The sequence below is a fragment of the Mchenga conophoros genome, linkage group LG5 (assembly GCF_057382185.1).
Source record: "Mchenga conophoros isolate Kocher_MC1m ecotype Shallow Benthic linkage group LG5, M_conophoros_male_GT1.1, whole genome shotgun sequence".
In the NCBI taxonomy this organism is placed as follows: domain Eukaryota; kingdom Metazoa; phylum Chordata; class Actinopteri; order Cichliformes; family Cichlidae; genus Mchenga; species Mchenga conophoros.
In genome coordinates, this window is record NC_140530.1 from 33,946,283 (window position 1) to 33,965,515 (window position 19,233).

General features: G+C 39.2%; 1 protein-coding gene across 3 annotated transcripts in view; it reads right to left on the bottom strand.

Moving 5' to 3' along the window:
* Positions 1-6,459: 6,459 nt before the first annotated feature.
* The window catches only part of asic1b (acid-sensing (proton-gated) ion channel 1b), a 186,907-nt gene continuing 174,133 nt past the window's right edge, over positions 6,460-19,233 (bottom strand). For all 3 annotated transcript variants that reach the window (XM_085275062.1, XM_085275060.1, XM_085275061.1), the window contains 7 exons: positions 17,279-17,429; positions 16,235-16,291; positions 15,523-15,676; positions 9,703-9,794; positions 9,317-9,396; positions 8,625-8,726; positions 6,460-7,928 (listed from right to left, as the gene is read on the bottom strand). In XM_085275062.1, coding sequence (XP_085131188.1) covers positions 7,833-7,928; positions 8,625-8,726; positions 9,317-9,396; positions 9,703-9,794; positions 15,523-15,676; positions 16,235-16,291; positions 17,279-17,429 — 732 coding nt within the window. In that variant the 3' untranslated portion in view covers positions 6,460-7,832. The remainder of the gene's footprint in view (positions 7,929-8,624; positions 8,727-9,316; positions 9,397-9,702; positions 9,795-15,522; positions 15,677-16,234; positions 16,292-17,278; positions 17,430-19,233) is intronic.

Sequence of the window (19,233 nt, forward strand, 5' to 3'; positions counted from 1 at the left end):
AGATTGTGGGATAGTGTAAACACACACCTAAATGCTCCAGACCAGCAACCTGCCACAACCTCTGCTTTTATGGAGGTGCTCCCAATTGGTGATGATTTGTTGATTATCAATACCTGGCTGCCACTTACCTTTTTAATTCCTGGCTGCTAATATAATTTTAATGGAAACATTAAGCGTGTACTCATTTTTCACAGGAGTGCATAGACTCCTGTGAAAAATGTTCTTTTTCACAGAACTGTACCTGTCTGCCTCTGGCTCTGTAATTTGGCTCTATTTTTCTTTCACCGTAATTATCTCGAGTCCAAAGTGACACTTTTAAAAAAAATTTCCCCTCTAAATTAAAGTGCATATGAAATGATTGATAAATATAGGTGCTTGAAAAGATAAACCTTGTGTACCATTTTTGTATTTTGGCACTTGTTTAAAAGTAATTACTTTAACTTAATTTCACTGAACATGAAGGGAAATCACAGCCTTTTTTAAATTAAGAAAGGTTATAAATGAAATAAAACTAAATCCAAAAACATTATTGTGTTTGTGTGTTGCTCCCCCATTTTATTCTTTAATTAAACAAGTGCTAACTTGAAGTACGAAGCACAAGAAAAAATAGCATAAGTTAGTATCTGACAAGTAATCTTGAAATGAAAATGAAATGAAGATAATGAAACTGTTAATTAACTAAATTAACAGTGGAGCATTGGCACCTTTTATCATAATCTGATTGCATTTTCTTCTTTCAATCTTTGATAAATTATTGGCAATACGGGCTCAGTGACTATGAAAATTAGCCTTTTGCTTATCTCTCTTTTTTCAGAACTGTAATTAAAATTCATTGTCCCTCTAACCAAATGAATAAACTTAATTATATTCAGCGTCTGATATCTCTCCAGGCTGACTGGTGACTAAAAACCAGTTCTATGGATGCAATGTGCAGCAAACCAAAACAAACAACTCTGTCTGGATTTGTAAAAGTTAAACAAAGGTTAACACTGTCTTGTTTGGTATGCCATCCAGTCAATCTGTCTGCCAGGGACTGCAAAATGGATTAAAACCAAACAAAACAGCATGTGAGGCCCTCGTAGAGAGACATTTGGAAGGAATATCCTGTCGTGACTGAGTGGTAGCCATTAAAAGGAAATGCTGGATGCTTTCAAAATAATGCAGTAAGTAGTTTTTATTTATTAGTTAACGTCATCATTCATCATGCAAAGGGCAGTAGACTGCAATAAGAGAAGTACTTAGTGTGACCATCCAGGAATTTCAAAATGCTTTTCTATGATCTTGGAGAACTTGCTGATGTTCTTTGGTGGTCTCAAGACATATCAAGCTGATACTGCTGTGAAGTTGAAGATGGCTCTTTATCCTTTTGTCCATCATCCTACCAATTTCATTAAATGACTGACGCAAAAAATGAAACATTTTAAGATTTTAACATTTCCTTTTTTGTGCAGAATAACTAATGAAAAATCTAAAACTGTTTTGGTACATCATTACTGGCCTGGAAACAAATCAGTATGGACTATTAATCTTAAAATATTCAAGGACAAGACAGCAATAGTGTCCTTCACCACTGGGCCTCCCAAGTCTGACCTCAGAGTAGTTGACACAAGTGTCGTTGGCTCTGAAGCAGTGTAATGACAGTGGGCCTTTGGGTGAAGCAGGAAACATCTTGGGCTAGGCAGAAAAGAAAAATATGGCACATCACATCATGCCTTTAATGTGGGAGAAAAACAGATGTAATTTTAAGATATTTCTTAGGAAACTATTTTCAAATGTTTTTCAATGTCTTTTTTTGTGGACTAAATTCATCAGGCACAAATGAGTTAGAGTGGCTGGGTTTGAACCTCGGATAAAAGCATTGTGCTTTGAGTTTGTATGTTCTGAGGTCAGATTTTTCCTACCATCAAAAATAAATGAAATCTCTCAGAAATGTGCCCTTCACCAATGCTATTGGCCCTCTGTGACTTCCCACTGCTCTTAATATGGGGATCAATAAAGATGTTCTGAGTAACGTTGCCAAAAATGGCCTAAGAAATCCAAGACCAGAAACTCAGGTAGGTTAGATAAGTCTCTATAAAAAGGCCTTTATTTTACAAGGTTTAAGAGATTAAAAATACACCAATGTGTGCCAGCTTACACCTTGTTCAGGTGTAGAGATACAAAGATACAAATCTATCCATATCCTTTTTATGTGAGGGGTCTTTACACTTGACCTATTGAGTGTTAACTATAAGATTACAAATGAATAAAGGGTAAAAAGAGTGACGCATGTGGCGGTAATCACTAGGCTTGACTACAAAGTCTCTAAAACATAAACAAACATAGCTAAAAAAAGTTGAACCTGCAGTCATGTTTGTTTGAATTTTCACTCTCGAACAGAGTTTAAAAAAATCCTGAAAAAAGGATTAAATCACAACTGCAGAGACCTCATACTGGATGGTTTTTGAACTGAAACATGACATTCTTTGAATGCATTTTTTAGCATGTTTCATCAAAAGACATGGCCAGTATGAGGCTGCTGTACCTCTGAAGTGGTTTCTGTTTTGACAAGTAAACAACCAGTCAGAACCTTTAACGCACTGGATGTCAGCTGCTGAATCAAACACGTTCTTGTTTCCAGACTTTGATGTTATTGCACTTCCGCCCCAATTAGTATGGAGCTACAACAGCACAAAACATGGCAGCCCATCTGTTTGCATAGCCTGTCTGTGTTTGACTGGAGAGGAGTTGTGTGAGTGCAAACCAGAAAGGAGGGGGGATACATTATGATTTTTTTGGAACAAGGTGAAGAAAAATCCTCATTTATGGGACTCAGAAGCACCACATTGTGCTTCAAATATTCAAGGGGGTTTTACCTTCTGTGTGGGTAAGATAGCAGCTGATTAGGTTTATCCTTTAGAGGAGAGAGCAACTTTGATACCGAACAACAGAACAGGGGGTTAAACTTTTAACAGATGAATAGGCAAATCAGATGTACCGAGTCTGGAATCTTTGAGTGGTGAGAAACCTGACTGCATGGCAATTATTAATCCTCTTAACGAGCTGAATGTAAAGTGAAGCCCAGAGGAGCCGGCCGTGGCCTTATCTATGACAAACGGCTGAGCATCCTAATTGCACTGAGAGATCTGACAGGATAAATTTATACCAGAAACGTGACTCATCTGACGTGCAGGCAGGAGTGAGAGGATGAAACAAGTGGGAGTGCCAGCCCTTCTTTAAAAATTCATTTATTTCTGTACAGTATAGATCCAGAAATATAAAGCAGTTCACGGCACATGAATCACAAGTTCACAAGTGGCTGTATTTTAGGGCAATAAGGGTTAACTTTACCAGCAGCTTTCTGCAAATAAAGTATAATGCAATAAAATAGAAATACCCAAGCCAAGGTCACTTTTTTCATGCAATGCTGTTATTCTTTATATTTCTATTGGGCAGAAGTATTCAGAACATCTACCTTAATAAAAGTAATACAACAGAGTGCTAGAATACTATTCATACATGACGTCGAGGGAATTTACAGCCTTGGCAGAGGTATGTGGACTGCTTTTGTTGATTGAAATTATAATTTATTTCTCAAATACAATAAAACAGAAGTCTAAGGCAGTACGCAATTTAAGTACAAACCTGTGTATCATCATTTAATATAATATTTTAATAAGTGGACTTCTCCTTTTAGCCACTCGTGGTGAGTGGTTTCATAAGGTCTGTGCATAACATTTCACACTGTGAACAAGAAACCTGTGACAGTTTTACAGTGGTTAACACCATATCAGAGTAACAAAATTATCAAGTAAATAAATAGCTACGTATCAACAGTAACATTGTGCCTAGAATCTGCCAGAGCCAGTCACTATCTCTTCTTTTACCACTGGGAATACTTTGGACTTTAATTTCCACACCTGTTCCAAGTGTTCCTTCAACCTCTCCTACGTCATGCTTTGTCTTAGCTTGGATTGCCACATGAATCACAACTGCTGTCTTCTGTTCCCCCTCAACCAAAACTGTGTCTGGTTGGCTGGCCAGCAGCTGTCTGTCTGTCTGGAACATGAAATCCCAAAGGACCTTAGCCCTGTTGTTCTCAGCCACTTTCAAAGGTGTTTCCTACTGGGAATTGGGGACTTCTAATCCATGTGGCGCAGATGTTGCTGTACACTATTCCGGCTGCTCGGCTATGCCTCTCAGTAGGTGCTGTCCCAGCTTGAATCTTACATTCTGCTACTGTGTGTTGGATTGTCTGCCTGTCACTTAGGTCCTCTGAGCCTGGTGTTTCTTACAGCTTGATCTTGTACTGCCCCAGTCAGAGGATCTGTGCTGTCCTTTCGGTCACCTGTTTTCAGCCACTGTGTTTTTCTTAATGTAAGCCACTTGGTTTTCTAAGATATTTCCTTCCCCTCTTGCTCATCACCATCCGTCTTCAGCTGCCTAAGGCGCTCTGGTAGCAGTTCATCTTGGGGGGTCATCTTCCTGATGCATTTGTGAATGCTCCTTGTTTCATCCTGGATCATGGCTGTGATGCTTACTAATCCTCACACTCCCTTGCTTCATTGCTCACAAAGCCTTAGGGTGCTGGCCTTGGTCGGACCCCTGCTTTGTGAGGAGTTTTGTGTCTTGACATTAGTGGCATCTCTCTCCTCAGGTGGCCATCTTATTATTGTGTACAAGCAGGATGAGTTTAGGACCCAGTGATTTTTAGTGTGTGTTTGTTTCATAAATGACAAAAGACAGCACGCCACATTGTGAAGCAGGAGTGTCATCTCCTTATTGATGGAGATGATAAGATGTGATAACGGGATTAAGCGGAAATTACCTCAGATTTAAAAAGATCTTGTGCGCGAGTGCATGTTCTGTGATATCAGAAGGCGAGATTAAACTGTCAGCTGTGGGTGAAAACATAAGCACAACAAGTCTCATTAAAATATAAGAACAAACAATAAAGGTTCCCTGCAAGAAAGCCGCCTGTACAGTAAATCACATCCAGCTGGTGATTATATGAGGGAGTTAAAGCCGTTTAAGAAGGACAGACAGTTTGGGGTAGATTCCATTACAGGAGCAACTCTTATATACTGTCCACAGATTGGCTGTGTGTCAACCAACAAGGTGAAAGCAAGGAGGGAGCCATCATCTCAGATATTTCCACTTGCAAGTAAATGAGGGCACAAAGCCTGATGATTTAACCTCATTCATGGAAAAAAGAAGCCAAGATTTCAAACAACGCAGGAAATTAAACAATTAAACCACCAGATTGCAGGAAACTCTTGCTAATCCAGAATTTTTGGAAAGATTTTCAGTTTCTGAACTCCCGCTGATATTACCACCTCCCACACAGCCCCCACCTGCTTTGCCCTGGAGGCTTATCAGGATGCAGCAAGCATCTTCTGCAGGATTTCTGTCACTGGCAGGCAGTGCTCCTGTATTCTGACCCTCCCCGCAATCTACTGATTCGCAGGCTGTTGCTCACACAAAGACACAAATGCCAGCAGGAAATGAGCATCTTTTTTCTTAAAAAAACAAACTTGTTTGATTAATTTGTCTTGTTGGCAGGGCTAACAAAAAACAATAAAACCATCAGGGATAAAAGGCAAAATCATGTTTCAGACATTTAAAACAAGAAAAAAAATGTCATCATATATTGTAGGTGATACGAGCTTTAACACTTGTATATTAATGTGTGGTTACCAGCTGAGGTTTCTACTCTGAATAATAGAAAAAAATGAGTGCTTTCTCTCATTCGATGAACAATGCTGATATGCGGTTCTGCACTTAAAGAAATCATGAAAAAATTATAAAGCAAAAGTAAACTTCTCGTCCTCGACTAACCCCTGACGTCTCGTAGCAGTGGACCGAGCAGCCAAATGAGTACAGGACATGATTTCTGAGGCAGACCGTGGTTTAGGTGGTACTGGGCTCTAATATTCACAGAGTCATGCATCACCAAGCTGCTTTTCTAATATAACTGTGGCAGTTGGCAGCACCAGATGTACAGTAGAATACTGCTGGCTGACTGACAATCTTGATAAAACTTGTATCGGCTGTGCAGGATATTTCTCATCCATCCTTTTGTCATACAGCAGCTGAATCTGTAATCATATTTCAAGAGTACTGTGCTCCAAAATACCAGTGTTGTGGCTTGAAGCTGTTAAAATGCAGCACAAATGAATGGCTGCCGTAGATAAGCAATATCAGTCTTGCCCCCAAACTCTTTCATAATGCTGATTTAATTCCAAGAAAAATGTTGTATGAAGCAAAACACAAGATAACATGTCGATTGGGGAAATAGAGATAGCAAAATGCCTTGGATGGAGTGCAGAATGCTTAATCAGATTTTCTAAGTGCAGCTCATGATTAAAAAATGAACATTTAAACAGTAACTACAGCTGGAAAATACACTGCTTTGTTTCTGTTTGCCTGTTCAAGCAAAGGAACAAAGAAACAACTAAATTCAGTGAAGAAAACAAACAATTTTCCAAAACGATATCTGCATTTTATTTATGCTTTGATAACTAAATAGACCAGGCTATTACCTGGAAAATGGAGACAGGAAAATCAGGCGCTGCTGAGTGTTTTATATGAAAGAAAGAAACAATCAAAAACAGTCGGATCAACACGATATTAATAATATGACAATATATCAAGAAGAATAGTACGTTTTCTTTTACATCACCTCTACATACTGGCGGTATTGTGCTTTGATAAGACTTTTGCAATTAACACAGATACAGAAAAAAAAATGTAACAACCCCACACAAGGATTTTAGCAATCAATCATTAGGAAACAAAACAAAGAAACAAAGAACAGAAAAACCCTTCTCACTTCATCCCGTGGTCACATGTGAAAATGAAAAAGAAGTGAAAGAATGAAAAAACAAAACAAAATCATAAGAAATGAAATTAGGTGCAGCTCATCCATTTGTGCAATCAACAAAACACTCAACATACCTAATGTTGCAACACTGTCCCTTCACACACACAAACGCACACAGGAATATATGGCATGTATCATTGTCATGTTTCTGTAAATGAGGCAGACTTGGTAAATATAATGATTAAATGTATATAAGTCTATATATATAAAAAAAAAATCAATCAAAATTAGAAATGATATGAAAAAAAACATGCACTGGACAAATACAAGCATGCATTTACATCATGAGACCTGAAATCTTCACCAGTACATTAAATGGTAGATGATGCACCTCTACCACCGTCGCCACCTCCACTTACATCGCAACCCCCTGAAAGTATTTCCTGCACACGCAACTACACTCATTGTGAACAAAGATACATTCGCAAACAAAGTACACAGAGTCCAGCGGTTGTTTTATGAAGCACTGCAACAGTTCTAGATGTTGCTACATGTGGAGTAAGCAGTATGAATATTCGTCACACTAGCAAGCCGGTGTTGTGTGAAACCATCATGTGTTGCTGTGCTATATAAAGGCATGGGGGCTCTTTTTTCTGATCTACTGTCTATGGTGAGATAACTGTACATTTTCCCTTATTTATTTCTTTATTTTTTTGTCTTTTGAAAGAGAGGTCCATGTTGGCAAGGTTTCTCCATGAGCATCCTTTTCGGCAGTAATCCAGAGGAAAAACACAGAAGAGTGCTGCATGAAATGTTCTCCGGAAAAATTACAGATTTTTTTTTTTTTTTTAAACATTTAGGACTTCCTCTGACAAATTCTTTGTCACGATTGATTCGTCCATTTTCCTCAGTTTTCATGTAAAAAGTGCATCTGTTAGATTAGTATCAGTTCCTCGCCCTCCCTGCGTTGGACAGTTGTCGTTGTATGGTGGCTTTGGTTGCATAACACGCACTTTCACCTGGGTTCTGCTCAGCAAGTGAAGTCTTCAAAGTTACCCTGGCCTGGATGATGAGGTAGCATATTGCCAGGATACGTTGATGGTGTACGCAGGTTCTCACAAGGAGCCTGAGAGAGAAATGGGATGAGAGAGGCAGACAGTCAAAAGGCAGGTAAGAGAAATGATCAGCAGAAGATATAGCATTGAGATCGAAGGAGCATAAATGTGCAAGAAAACCTAAATAAAAAGCTCATAAACACTTTCACAGGAAAACATGACATGAGCAACAATTCGGGCTGAGATGAGTGAGGAAATAAATTCTTCAGGAATACTTTGAAAAATGCTGAAAATAATGGTGAACAGAAAAGGAGAGGACTACAAAGTGAAGATCAGTTGTGGAGAATATCTTTCCCTTCTCTGTCTGAGGTCTGACTTACAATTAAAGTGAACTGGCTTCATTTACACTTGGAAATAAGTGAGCTGTCACACCTTCCAAAGCTTTAATTCCGGCCTGTCCCTGCTGGTGCTGTCCCCCAGCTTTGATTAAATTCCAGCCACTTTCCGCTCTCCTACTTCTCCCTCTCAATTTTCTCCCCCTCTCATCCCAATCACTTTTTCACTCTCTACCGTGTTTCTCAAGTCCCCCCACCCAAACTTCCTCCATCTCTATCTCTTCTCTCTCATTTGCTCGTCTTCCTACCACCACCCCACCACCTCCTTGATCTCGACTCCAGTTGAGAGCAGTGAAGACAAAGCAGAGAGTGTGCCCCTGTCAACGCAATGCCGTCTGACACAGTGAAAGTACTTAACAGCACACTACTGACATGGTGTTTCACATCATCCAGGCTCAGCACAGCTCCCCGGTCATTGTTTTTGCGGCCTTTGTGTTTCTTCTTCATGCACCGGCACACCTTGTATTTGATCACCTGAAAATAGACGAGCACACCTGTTACCAAAAAGTACTTTCTTGCTTCTGGTGAGCATCCAAGTGTTCTGTTTTTGGTTCATCATAGTTCAAACCCACATACTTGACTGGAATAGAAATGTGATTTATTTTATGTATCTATAAATATGCTTGCGCGGTGACCCTGCACATGAGCAGTAGCTGCTTTGCTCTGCCCATCTCTCTCTCTCTCACACACATTTCTAATCAAGGACTAACAGACACACACATAAAAACACTTAGTACTTCAGTTGTAAGAGAAGGGAGGAAGGAAGTGTGGAGCACAGAGTTACTCTAATGAGAGTGGACATAGACATCCTGACTAATCTAAAATATAATACATTCAAAATGTTAATGTATTCAGCGTTGCTACTGCTAAGATGTGAATGCCGTGCAGAAATGCAGAAATGGGCTGCAGGGTTGTGAGGGACAGAGCGTTCGTCATGCTCGCTAAAACACGTCCTTGTGCGCATGGTAACGCTGTGTGAAAAATGAAATTTTGCCAGCAAGTCATTCTATTTTGCTGGAGTAGCACAGATGACCATAAAAACACAATAGATATTCGTTTTTTACCTCATATAGATAGTCAATGAGTTCAAGAATGGTGAGGATGCTGGCCCCAATGAAGAGACCCATCTGACCACCAATATCACCTGCAAAGAAAAATAAGGAAGCAAAACTTGTACCTGAATACATTCACGAAACACAGGTCAGCTTTCACACACACTTTGCGTCTTTTTTTATATCTAAAAGGTGAGAAATGTAACAGCAAATATAGACGTTTGCAAATATGCAGTTAAAAAGATTAAAGAGACACTTTTGTGTCTCTTCTGGGACCTGAACACCTCATAAAAAATGCAAGCACTTGCGCTACTGTCATTTTAGATACAAAGCAACTGTCATGCTGCATACTGCACATTATCTCTTCCTAAGAAAACACTTGACAGCCATTTCCTTACCCAGAAGGCCTGCCAATTCATAGGCTTTCTTTTGTTCGATGGTTTCGTAGTTCAGCGCTTCAAAGTAGATATCCAAAACCAGAATGTTATCACTGTTAACAGAAAGGGAAGCAGGCAGTTTTAATTCACATATTTAAAACTAACAGTTTACATTTCAAACACGTTTCTATCAGTGCGTCTTCAGGCAGAGGAGGTGATTGGTGAGTCTGCCACTTCCTGCAGATAACAGAGAAGATGCGTTAAGTTGAGCAAATAACCTGTCACCACTTACTAATTTCCCCTATGTGGGTCTGCCCATTGAGGAATACAAGGGAAATGATGGTAGCTGTTTGATTTCATACTGTGTTAAAGTCTAAAACTCAGGACTTCAGCATAAAGAAGAAGAAAGGGGATTAGTTTAAAGGCCCAGGGCAAGACAGACTATTATTGTAATTCTTAAATATCCTCTCTCTGGGTGAAGTCAGACTTTACACCCCACTGGGGTTGGGATCAAAACCACAGCTTGACTTTGTAGTTACATGATTTTCAGTTTTATACCTTAAAATACAAGTCCTGCATTATAAGACAAGTGATAAGCTGCCAGTCCTAAGATCAACTCTGCTGAAGCCAAGGGCTCATTTTAAATGACTCGATGCAAATTGTAGCTGGTAACATGGTGATAATGTGGAGAACATTTTAAAATTGCCTGAGATCTTATACTTCAGGTCACTCTGACTGCACTGACTTCTTTTTTTAAAGCCCATCAGCAGTACACACAATGAGAAACAGTCATCAAACACTTTGAGGTCAGTGGGTCTCAGCGTTTATTCACCTGCACACTGATAATTACAAATCAACAATGGCTGTGTTCCATTAAGTGTCCCTGAAAGCCAGCATGTGCAATAAAACGAGCCTAGACCTGGCTCACTCAAATTAATCACAGCCTTCAAGTCAAAGTACAAATGTCACAAAAAATCATTTTAATGAAGGTAAAACAAAATATCATGTTATTAAATATGAATGAGTTGGAGTTTTTCAGCCCAGCAGGTTTTTGACTCTGGATGAATTTCAAAAGCATCCATCAGCTTCTGGAAGCTGTGGGAACTCTGTTCTTTCTGTCAGCTCTTGCCAACATTTTACAGTAGAGTGGATGTAATCTGCTGTTCCCCCGTTGGAAACTAGTAAACTATGTGGGCCTTTATAAGAGGATGGTCAAGGTGGCTGATGTAACCCATGAGATTTTGATATGTGAATTGGCAAATTGGATATGTCATGCCCACGGCCGTGAGATTATTTTAATGCTTGGTTGTGCTTTTAAATTATCTGATTTATGATTGACATAAAAACTCTTTCTGAAATGTGAATTAAACCTTCAGACAGCCAGCCAACCATCACTGAGGTTGGGCTAAACCACTGTAACATTGACACTGCAGCACGAGTACTCACACTTAGCCACTTCAAATTTTTACTAATTACTTTTACTAAATAAATGTAATTATTTACCTTTATGTTTCAGTTTCAGCTGCACACAACACACCTCCCTCAATAGTTTATCCATTTCTTCTGTCCGTTCAGACTGCTCTGGTAAATCCTAATTTGTTCTAAATTTTAACTTTAACTTTTGTGCAATTATGTCTAAAATTTGGTGGAACGGTAACATTGTCCTCAACTCCTCAGATGACCTCCCAGACGAGGCGGCGCACTTACCACTAAATCACCGAGCCCCCAGTATCATGTAGAAACAATACTAAATCAATTGTCCTGCAATAACTGCACAGTGAAAATATTAATCAGAATCAGAATCAGAATCAGAATACTTTATTGATCCCTGGGGGAAATTATTTTTTGTTACAGTGCTCCATTTTAAACCAACATTAAGACAAGACAGACAAATAATAATATTTGGATTGTCCAAAATCAACAAATAACCTCACCATGCAACACATGTAGATATTCACTACATTAGGTACACCTGTTCAACTGCTCATTAACACTAATCAGACAATCACATGTGAGCAACTCAATGGATTGAGGTTTGTACACATGGTGAAGACGACCTGCTAACGTTCAAACTGAGCACCAGAATGAGGCAGAAAGGTGATTTAAGTGACTTTGAACGTGGCATGATTTTAGGTAGTAGATTAGCTGGTTTGAGTATTCCAGAAACTGCTGATCTATAAGGATTTTCTTGCACAAAAGAGAAAATATCCAGTGAGTGGCAGTTCTCTGGGTGAAAATGCCTTGTGGATGTAAGAGGCACAGGAGTGACCAGACTGCTTTGAGCTAGCAGGAAACAGTAATTCAAATTCAGTAAGTAATTATGATGAAGCTGAGGAGAGGCCAGCAAACTGATAGGAAGGCAACAGCGACTCAAATAACAACTGATTACAACTAAGGTAATGAATGCACAACCTGATGTTAGCAACATGTGCCCAATAAAGGGGCCAGTTAGTGAATATAAATGATGTAAACATGTTTTATAATCTAAAAACAGTCCCAGAGTCCCAGAGATGTGGATCTGATCACAATCAAATAAAATGTCAAAGTGTTATTTAAAAAAAAACAAAAACATAAATGCAAATATTTTTAGGCTAGGTGTAATTTGAACATTTACTACACATTCAGTTTTTCCCCAGATCCTAAAAAGACAATTTTTTCTACCTTTCACGATGTTCCAAATTTAGACATGAACAGCAATGATTGACAGGCCATATTTATTTATTATAAGATTATTTATTAAAAAATTTTTATTTTAAAACTTTATATCAGCGACTTTTACCACTGGTACTGCTTTAGCTCCTGATATATTCTCTGGGGTACAGATGCTGCAGGTTTTCAGTCACTGATCTTCTATCTTGTTATTGTTACTGACATTCTTGGGTACTTTTTCCTGATCTGTAGGCCGTCAGTATGGGTTGTCATGCTGAAGTTTCAGTGATGCCTCTTGGCTGTCACATGTTCCTGCTGCTTAGTGGGTTAACCTGAGACACATCTGATCACAGTTGCTGTCAAACAGTGGATTAAGCTACATGTCTACCTTTCTTTCTCTGTTTGTGGTTCCCAACAGAAAGACGACAGACAGTCCACTGTCACGGACTTCAGTTTCACATCACCAGAGACTAAGAAGCCGGAATACCAAAACAAAGCTAATGTGCATCAGTATGACACCACTTGGAAATTTGGCCAGTCAAAGAAATGAACTCGATGGATTCACTTGTGTCCACAGGGAATTTCTTTCTGAAGGGAGAAGTGAAAGGTTTTTAACAGCAGTCTGGCTACATATGGTGTAATTATCTTGCCTTCAACCGCTCTGCCGGGAGTGATAGATAAAAGATCCAACTATTATTGTACCCTCTCCTCATTTCCTTGAACTGCTTTTGATCTCTTCAGTACATTTGGCCAAGAAACACTCAATACTTGGTCGATTAATCAAGTTAAGCTCTGAATGTGAGTTCCTTGCTCTATTTTCTCCCCTCGATGAAAAAAAAATCCAAGTTTTAGAAAGTGAAAGGGTTACTACACTCACTGAGGAGCCTTTAAGGAAGTAAGTAAAAGAGAAAATCAACCCGAAACACATCGGTTCTGTTAGACAGAAAAGAGAGTGGGTCATTTAACTTGTTTAGTGGCAGTTTTCTTGTCCTTACGGGTAACTGATATCGGTGGCATGAACTTTTATCAAGAGATTTAAGATAAGATAAGATAAGATAACCTTTATTAGTCCCACACGTGGGAAATTTGTTTTGTCACAGCAGGAAGTGGACAGTGCAAAAGTTATGAGGCAAAAATTAGAATACATTTCTGATGTAAGTGTGCTTGTATTCTGAAGTGGCTTAATCTGTCTTAATCCCTCACAATCAGGACAGCAAGCTATGTTTCAGCCAGTACTGAATTGCTAAATGATGACAGAAAGGAAAATCCAGTGCACAAGTGAAAAAACACAGAACTCCAACCAAGTTGCGTTTGGTATATATTTTGTTTCACATGTTTAAAGAAATGAAGAAAAAAAACTCAGTTTGGCTCCTGAATGTTTTCACAGAGCTTTTCCATCCTCATCAAACACAAACAGCACATTTATAATCTACAACCGTACTGCTCATGAAAAGTAAAACAGTACTCCAGTGTAATCTAACAAGTCAACAAGTCAACTGAAGATGAAATCCATTTTCAATTCAATTCAATTCAATTCAATAAAACTTTATTGACCCCGAAAGAAATTGGGTTAAGGCTGCCGACCTTTTGCCAGCGCCATCTTACCCTTCCGACCATACATACATTACACAACATTTTCATTTTTTATATAATGACCCAGTAGCTGTACTTTCAGTAAAACTTTACTCCCTTTGGAAGAGTCCAATTTTTGCTATTAGGGGAAATATCTTTAATGCTGGCTTTTGCCAAGTCTGGGACAGAAGATAACAATTTTTGCAGGGTAAAATTACAGTATACACTTACTGAACACAGCCAATTTATTAGGTACACCTGTTCAACTGCCCATTAATATAGCTAACCGGTCAGCCAATAACAGCAGGCAAATGCAGCAACAGTGTGGGCCACAACCAAAGTATGCAGAGCATCTCTGAATGGAGAACACACCAAACTTTGAGGTGAGCTACAGCAGCAGAGGCCCACAGCGGGTGCCACTGCTGTAAGAACAGGAAACTGAACCTTCAATTGTTTTGAAGTCTCAAATTGTCATAGACAAAGTCATGAACATGTTTCTTTACACAGGATTTGGAAGGATGTTGCTTGAGAATAGCTCACTTAGGATCAGAATGAACAACATGAGAATACGGAGCCTCGTATCAATGGTTCAAGATGCTGGTGATGTAACAGTGTGTGGGGTATTTTCTTGCCACACGGGGCCCATTAGTGCCAAGTGAGCATCATTAGTTGACCGTGTCCAACCCTTTATCAGCACATTGTGTGCATCTTCTGATGGCTGCTTCCAGCAGAATAATGTGCAATGTTAAATTATTCTAAACTGTTTTTTGAACATGACAGTGAGTTCACTGTACTCAAATGGCCTCCACAGTCACCAGATCCCAATCCAATCGAGCACCTGATCTGGTGGAAACAGCCGTCCCCATCAAAGTCATTTCATTGCTACGCTTCTTTCTGGAGGTGTGTGCATTTGGAACTTCAAACTCAGGGCAAATACACTTCTGTGTCAACCAAAAGCCCATACAACACTTTTCAGTGGAAGAGCTCGAGTCAACTGTAAGTTAATGGGAACTTAACATTTGACGTAAACTACCTGAATTATTGAGCATGCCATTGGCACCTGTTTATAATTCATTTAACAGACATGAGTTTTTTGGGGGGCCAAGCTAACGCAGCTGCCACTTACCACCTGCCCCTTCTCTAATTTTTTTCGGGGGTGAGTTGATAACTGCTGCTACAACATTTTTGTAGTGTTTAAGTAGAGAATAGAAAATAAATAACTAGAAATGTAAAGTACTATCTATAACTAAATACATCTCTTATTTGCTGCAAGACATAAAAAAATATTCATGATAATGAGAAAATGACAGGAGCTGATGAATTGTGTCTACAGAATGCACTGCATGATGACAGTTTAACACACTGTGTAATATGATGAGTGATAATGACATTATAACTGCGCTAAAAATAAAATATAACAATGTTTAGCTTCTAAAATACACTGAAAAGACAAGATGAATGGCACTGATAACTTTAATTCATCGCTTCATTTATGTGAAGCTTCTTAGAGATTGGTTGCATCAAATAACATAAATGTGAAACACTGAATTAAAAGTGAAAATGCTCTGCAAACACAAACCCACCTTTGGTTATATAAAAGATTTTAAAAAATGTACTTACGCTATGTACTGCTCAGTTTTGTTATATTTCTTGGCAAGGTACTTGGCCGATGCTTTGCTGGGTATCTTGACAAAGGACAGCTCTTTACCATAACGTGTCAAGTTGCACGGTGTCTCACACACACAAAAGTCATTGTCTTTCTCGACAAGAAAGTCTGAAAAATGAAGTAGTCAGACAGAGCGAGAGAGAGAGAAGAAAGCCAGAGATAGAGATTTAAAGAGAGAAGACAAGGGGACAGACAGATTTATTGCCATCCCAGGATGACAAACAAAATATGAGTTGAATGAAAAGTGTCACAGGAATGTTGTGAAAAGATGCCGCGAGGAGCAACCCCACAGACCCTTATAAGAAATACAAAAGATATAAGCCACATCAAGACAGAGTCAGAGAGACAGTAACAGCCAGAGGCCAACACGTGAGACACGAGAGATTGCAAGTCAGTAAGAAAACAAGCAACAGACATGAAAGGACTGAAAGGTATCAGTTGATGGAAAGACAGGGGAGTGTGAAAAGGAGAGCCTCAGTGGCAGGCTTGAGGTTTACTCTTTGAGAATGGCTACTATCAGGCTGAAGGAACACTATTATCTGTTATCACCTCGGATCAGGAGTTCTGAACAGTGGGACATGCACACTGAAAAGTGCACATGCACACATACACACACGTGCATACACATACACATCATGCAAGCAGCATGCTGGTTTATCTCCTTACCCAAGGCAGGATCTGCACACTCCTTGTACTGCTCCGGGGTGCAGTATGGGGCATTTCCTAAGGATAGGCAAAAGAACACAATGTTCACAGTCTGACCAAAAATAAGGGGCGAGCAAGGGAAAAGGGGGTTTCGAGGAAGCACAAAAGGCAACGAGTCCAAGACTTATAATTAATGTTGTCTCAGAATTACTGCTGCCCTTATCACACCTGGATTTTTGCCATAAATTTTCAGCTCATCTTGTAATTGATTTCATTAACTTTTGCTGACTCTCATCACCACTTTCGGTCACCCCTTTCCCCATCCTTCTCTTTTTGGCAGTAGATCCATCTTTGTCAGTTTGTCAGGACAACACAAGGTAAGAAATGTCATTGCTGTAGAGGACATTATTACCCTGCTACAATTATTCACTGCTTTTTGGTCCAGAGATCGGAAAGATGAATAGCTGAAGAAGATGGGGAGGTTCCCTCTAGACTTCCAGTAATCAACTGAACAATCACTATAAGATAGAGACTAATCCTGATTATCACACAGGCAGATTGGCAGGCTGTCTATATGCAAACACGGGTCTCTCACAGGTAAGTGAGGGTTAACGGAGGCCAAAAGCAAATGTTTCCTCAGTGCCAAACTCCTTTTCAATTTGCCATCAGAGATGCCACACAGTGATTAAGTGTAGGCGGTAGACAGCAAATGCCAGCTGTAATCACTGTGCAAACAAAATGAAAACAGTTGAGTTTTCCGATCCACTGGAGTGTGAAAATATCTGATTTTCAGCGTTTGCTGGAAAAAGTGTTTTGCTCCTCAAAAATCATTTTTGTCACTGCAGCATCAAACGAAAGTGTTTCCTGTGAGATTAGAATAACAGACTCTCGAGCACTTCACATCTTTATAAGTAGATATAGATATATTGATATCCAACTCAATTCAATTCAGTTTTATTTATAAAGTGCCAAATCACAACAACAGTTGCCTCACGTCGCTTTATATTGTAAGGTAAAGACCCTACAATAATGCGAAAGCAGTAAGGTGCCCCCTCTGGTTCTTACCGGGCATATGAACCATCCTACAGTTACAGTTATCCACCAAGTATCGTGTTTCACAGTCGATCCTGCAGGCCGTGATGCTGTAACTGCTGAAAAAGTCAGAATCCATCGGTGTGGATTTGCAGTCGCCCCATGGTGGAGGCAGGTATGTCAGCTGAAAGAGAGGCACAAACACGTCACACATGGCGATTGCTATCTGCTGAACATCCCCAGAGACTTATCAATACCTTGACCATATTTGAAGTAAAAAAAATTCACAATGCGAATGTGACCTGTTTTTTATAAAAATAATAAAACTCACAGTTTATGTTCATGGAAGTGGCAACAGAGTAAAAAGTAAACAAAAAGAACAACTACGCAGTCATTTGCAATTTCATCATATGCACGTTATTGCACGCTTATCCTCAATGCAGTTTTTCATGCCATATTTTCTCTCAATATGCTAAATTTGTTACTCTGTCGATATGAAAGGTCTTTACACACTGCATTTGGAACAGAATGTGAATCTTGTTCTTACTCCAGATTCGTGGACATGTGAGTTGTGGTTATTGAGCGTAGGAGCATTAATCCTACGCTTCTCCTATTCCTAGTCTCCCTCTGTGCTTTCATTGTGCTGCCCACTCTTCATGCAGGAACTGAATAGTATCAGCTGTTTAGTAGAGCTGATATGTCGTAAGAGTTTCACTCTAAGCAGCGTTGCTGCAGAACCAAATACCATATGCCCAGTATTTGAATCCACAAATGTTAGCTATGTCGCCTCTCAGCAGTCTGTGCAGTAAAACATGCAATCCGGTGGATTCGTGCAGTGGAGGAACCCAAAGAGAGACGCTGTCACCAGACTTATTAGACTTTGCATTTCCTTGAACATCTGCACAGCAGTGCTGGATATGTAATTCTATAGTATTAGTATACAAGTATTTACATCTTTAAATAATTAAAAACTGCAGAAGCCACTCACAGATCATACTGTTATACAGTGAAGTGAATGTTGTGCATTCATAAACACATCTGTATTTGAAATACTTTTTTGCAGATATGCATATATTTTAATTAAATTTAATTTATCTGAGTAAACACAATAATCAAACTAAAGTAATTTTCTTGTATATAGGTTTTCAGAAAAAGTAAAAAAAAAAAAAAAAGAGCACATCAGAATTTTATTAAGTCCAATTTGGTGCATTAATATAGATGGATTTATGCAAATAACAGTCACAAACCCAGAGGTATTTAGTTTGCCATAAAATTAACAGTTAATACGGTTAATAAAAGTTGCTTATTAGTTTTTCAGTGCTTCAACCGAATCTTCCAAATACACCATAAACTAATTTCATGCCAGTTTGCATGCATCTGCCAGCTACAGGTCCTGTTGTCTTCTCTACAGGGGGGTTTAAAGTAGTTAAGTGCATACTTATCATGATGTACCAGGGCTTGGGGAACGAGCATGTCGAGGAAGTTGAAAATTTGTCTTTGGCAAAAATGGGCTGCCAGCACAACTACACAACAACATGAGAGCTTACTCATGAAATTGGACATAATTGGAATGGCTGACATCAAAGAGCAAGAGGAGGCAAGAGTAAACTTGAAGGAGAGATGAACTATGACACTCTCCTTATCCCAGTGAACAAAGGAACCACTGTGAGAAAAAGGAACCAAAGGCATATACAGACAGCACAATGATAAAATTTTGCAGATGCCTGCATGCACTGAACAAAAAAATATAAGATATCACCAAACCAAAACCAACCCATCCCCCAAATGTGGCTTTCTGGACAAAATTATGGAGACATGGGGTATTCATATTAATGGGCATCTAAACGCCAAAACTTTATTTGATTTAAATTTGGAAGATCTGTCTTCAAGATCATGTTCTTGTACACCTCTGTACCCATTGTACACATCTTCAGTGCTGAAAGAGTACAGCACAGACTTCACACTGTAGCAGCAGTCCTATCATGTCC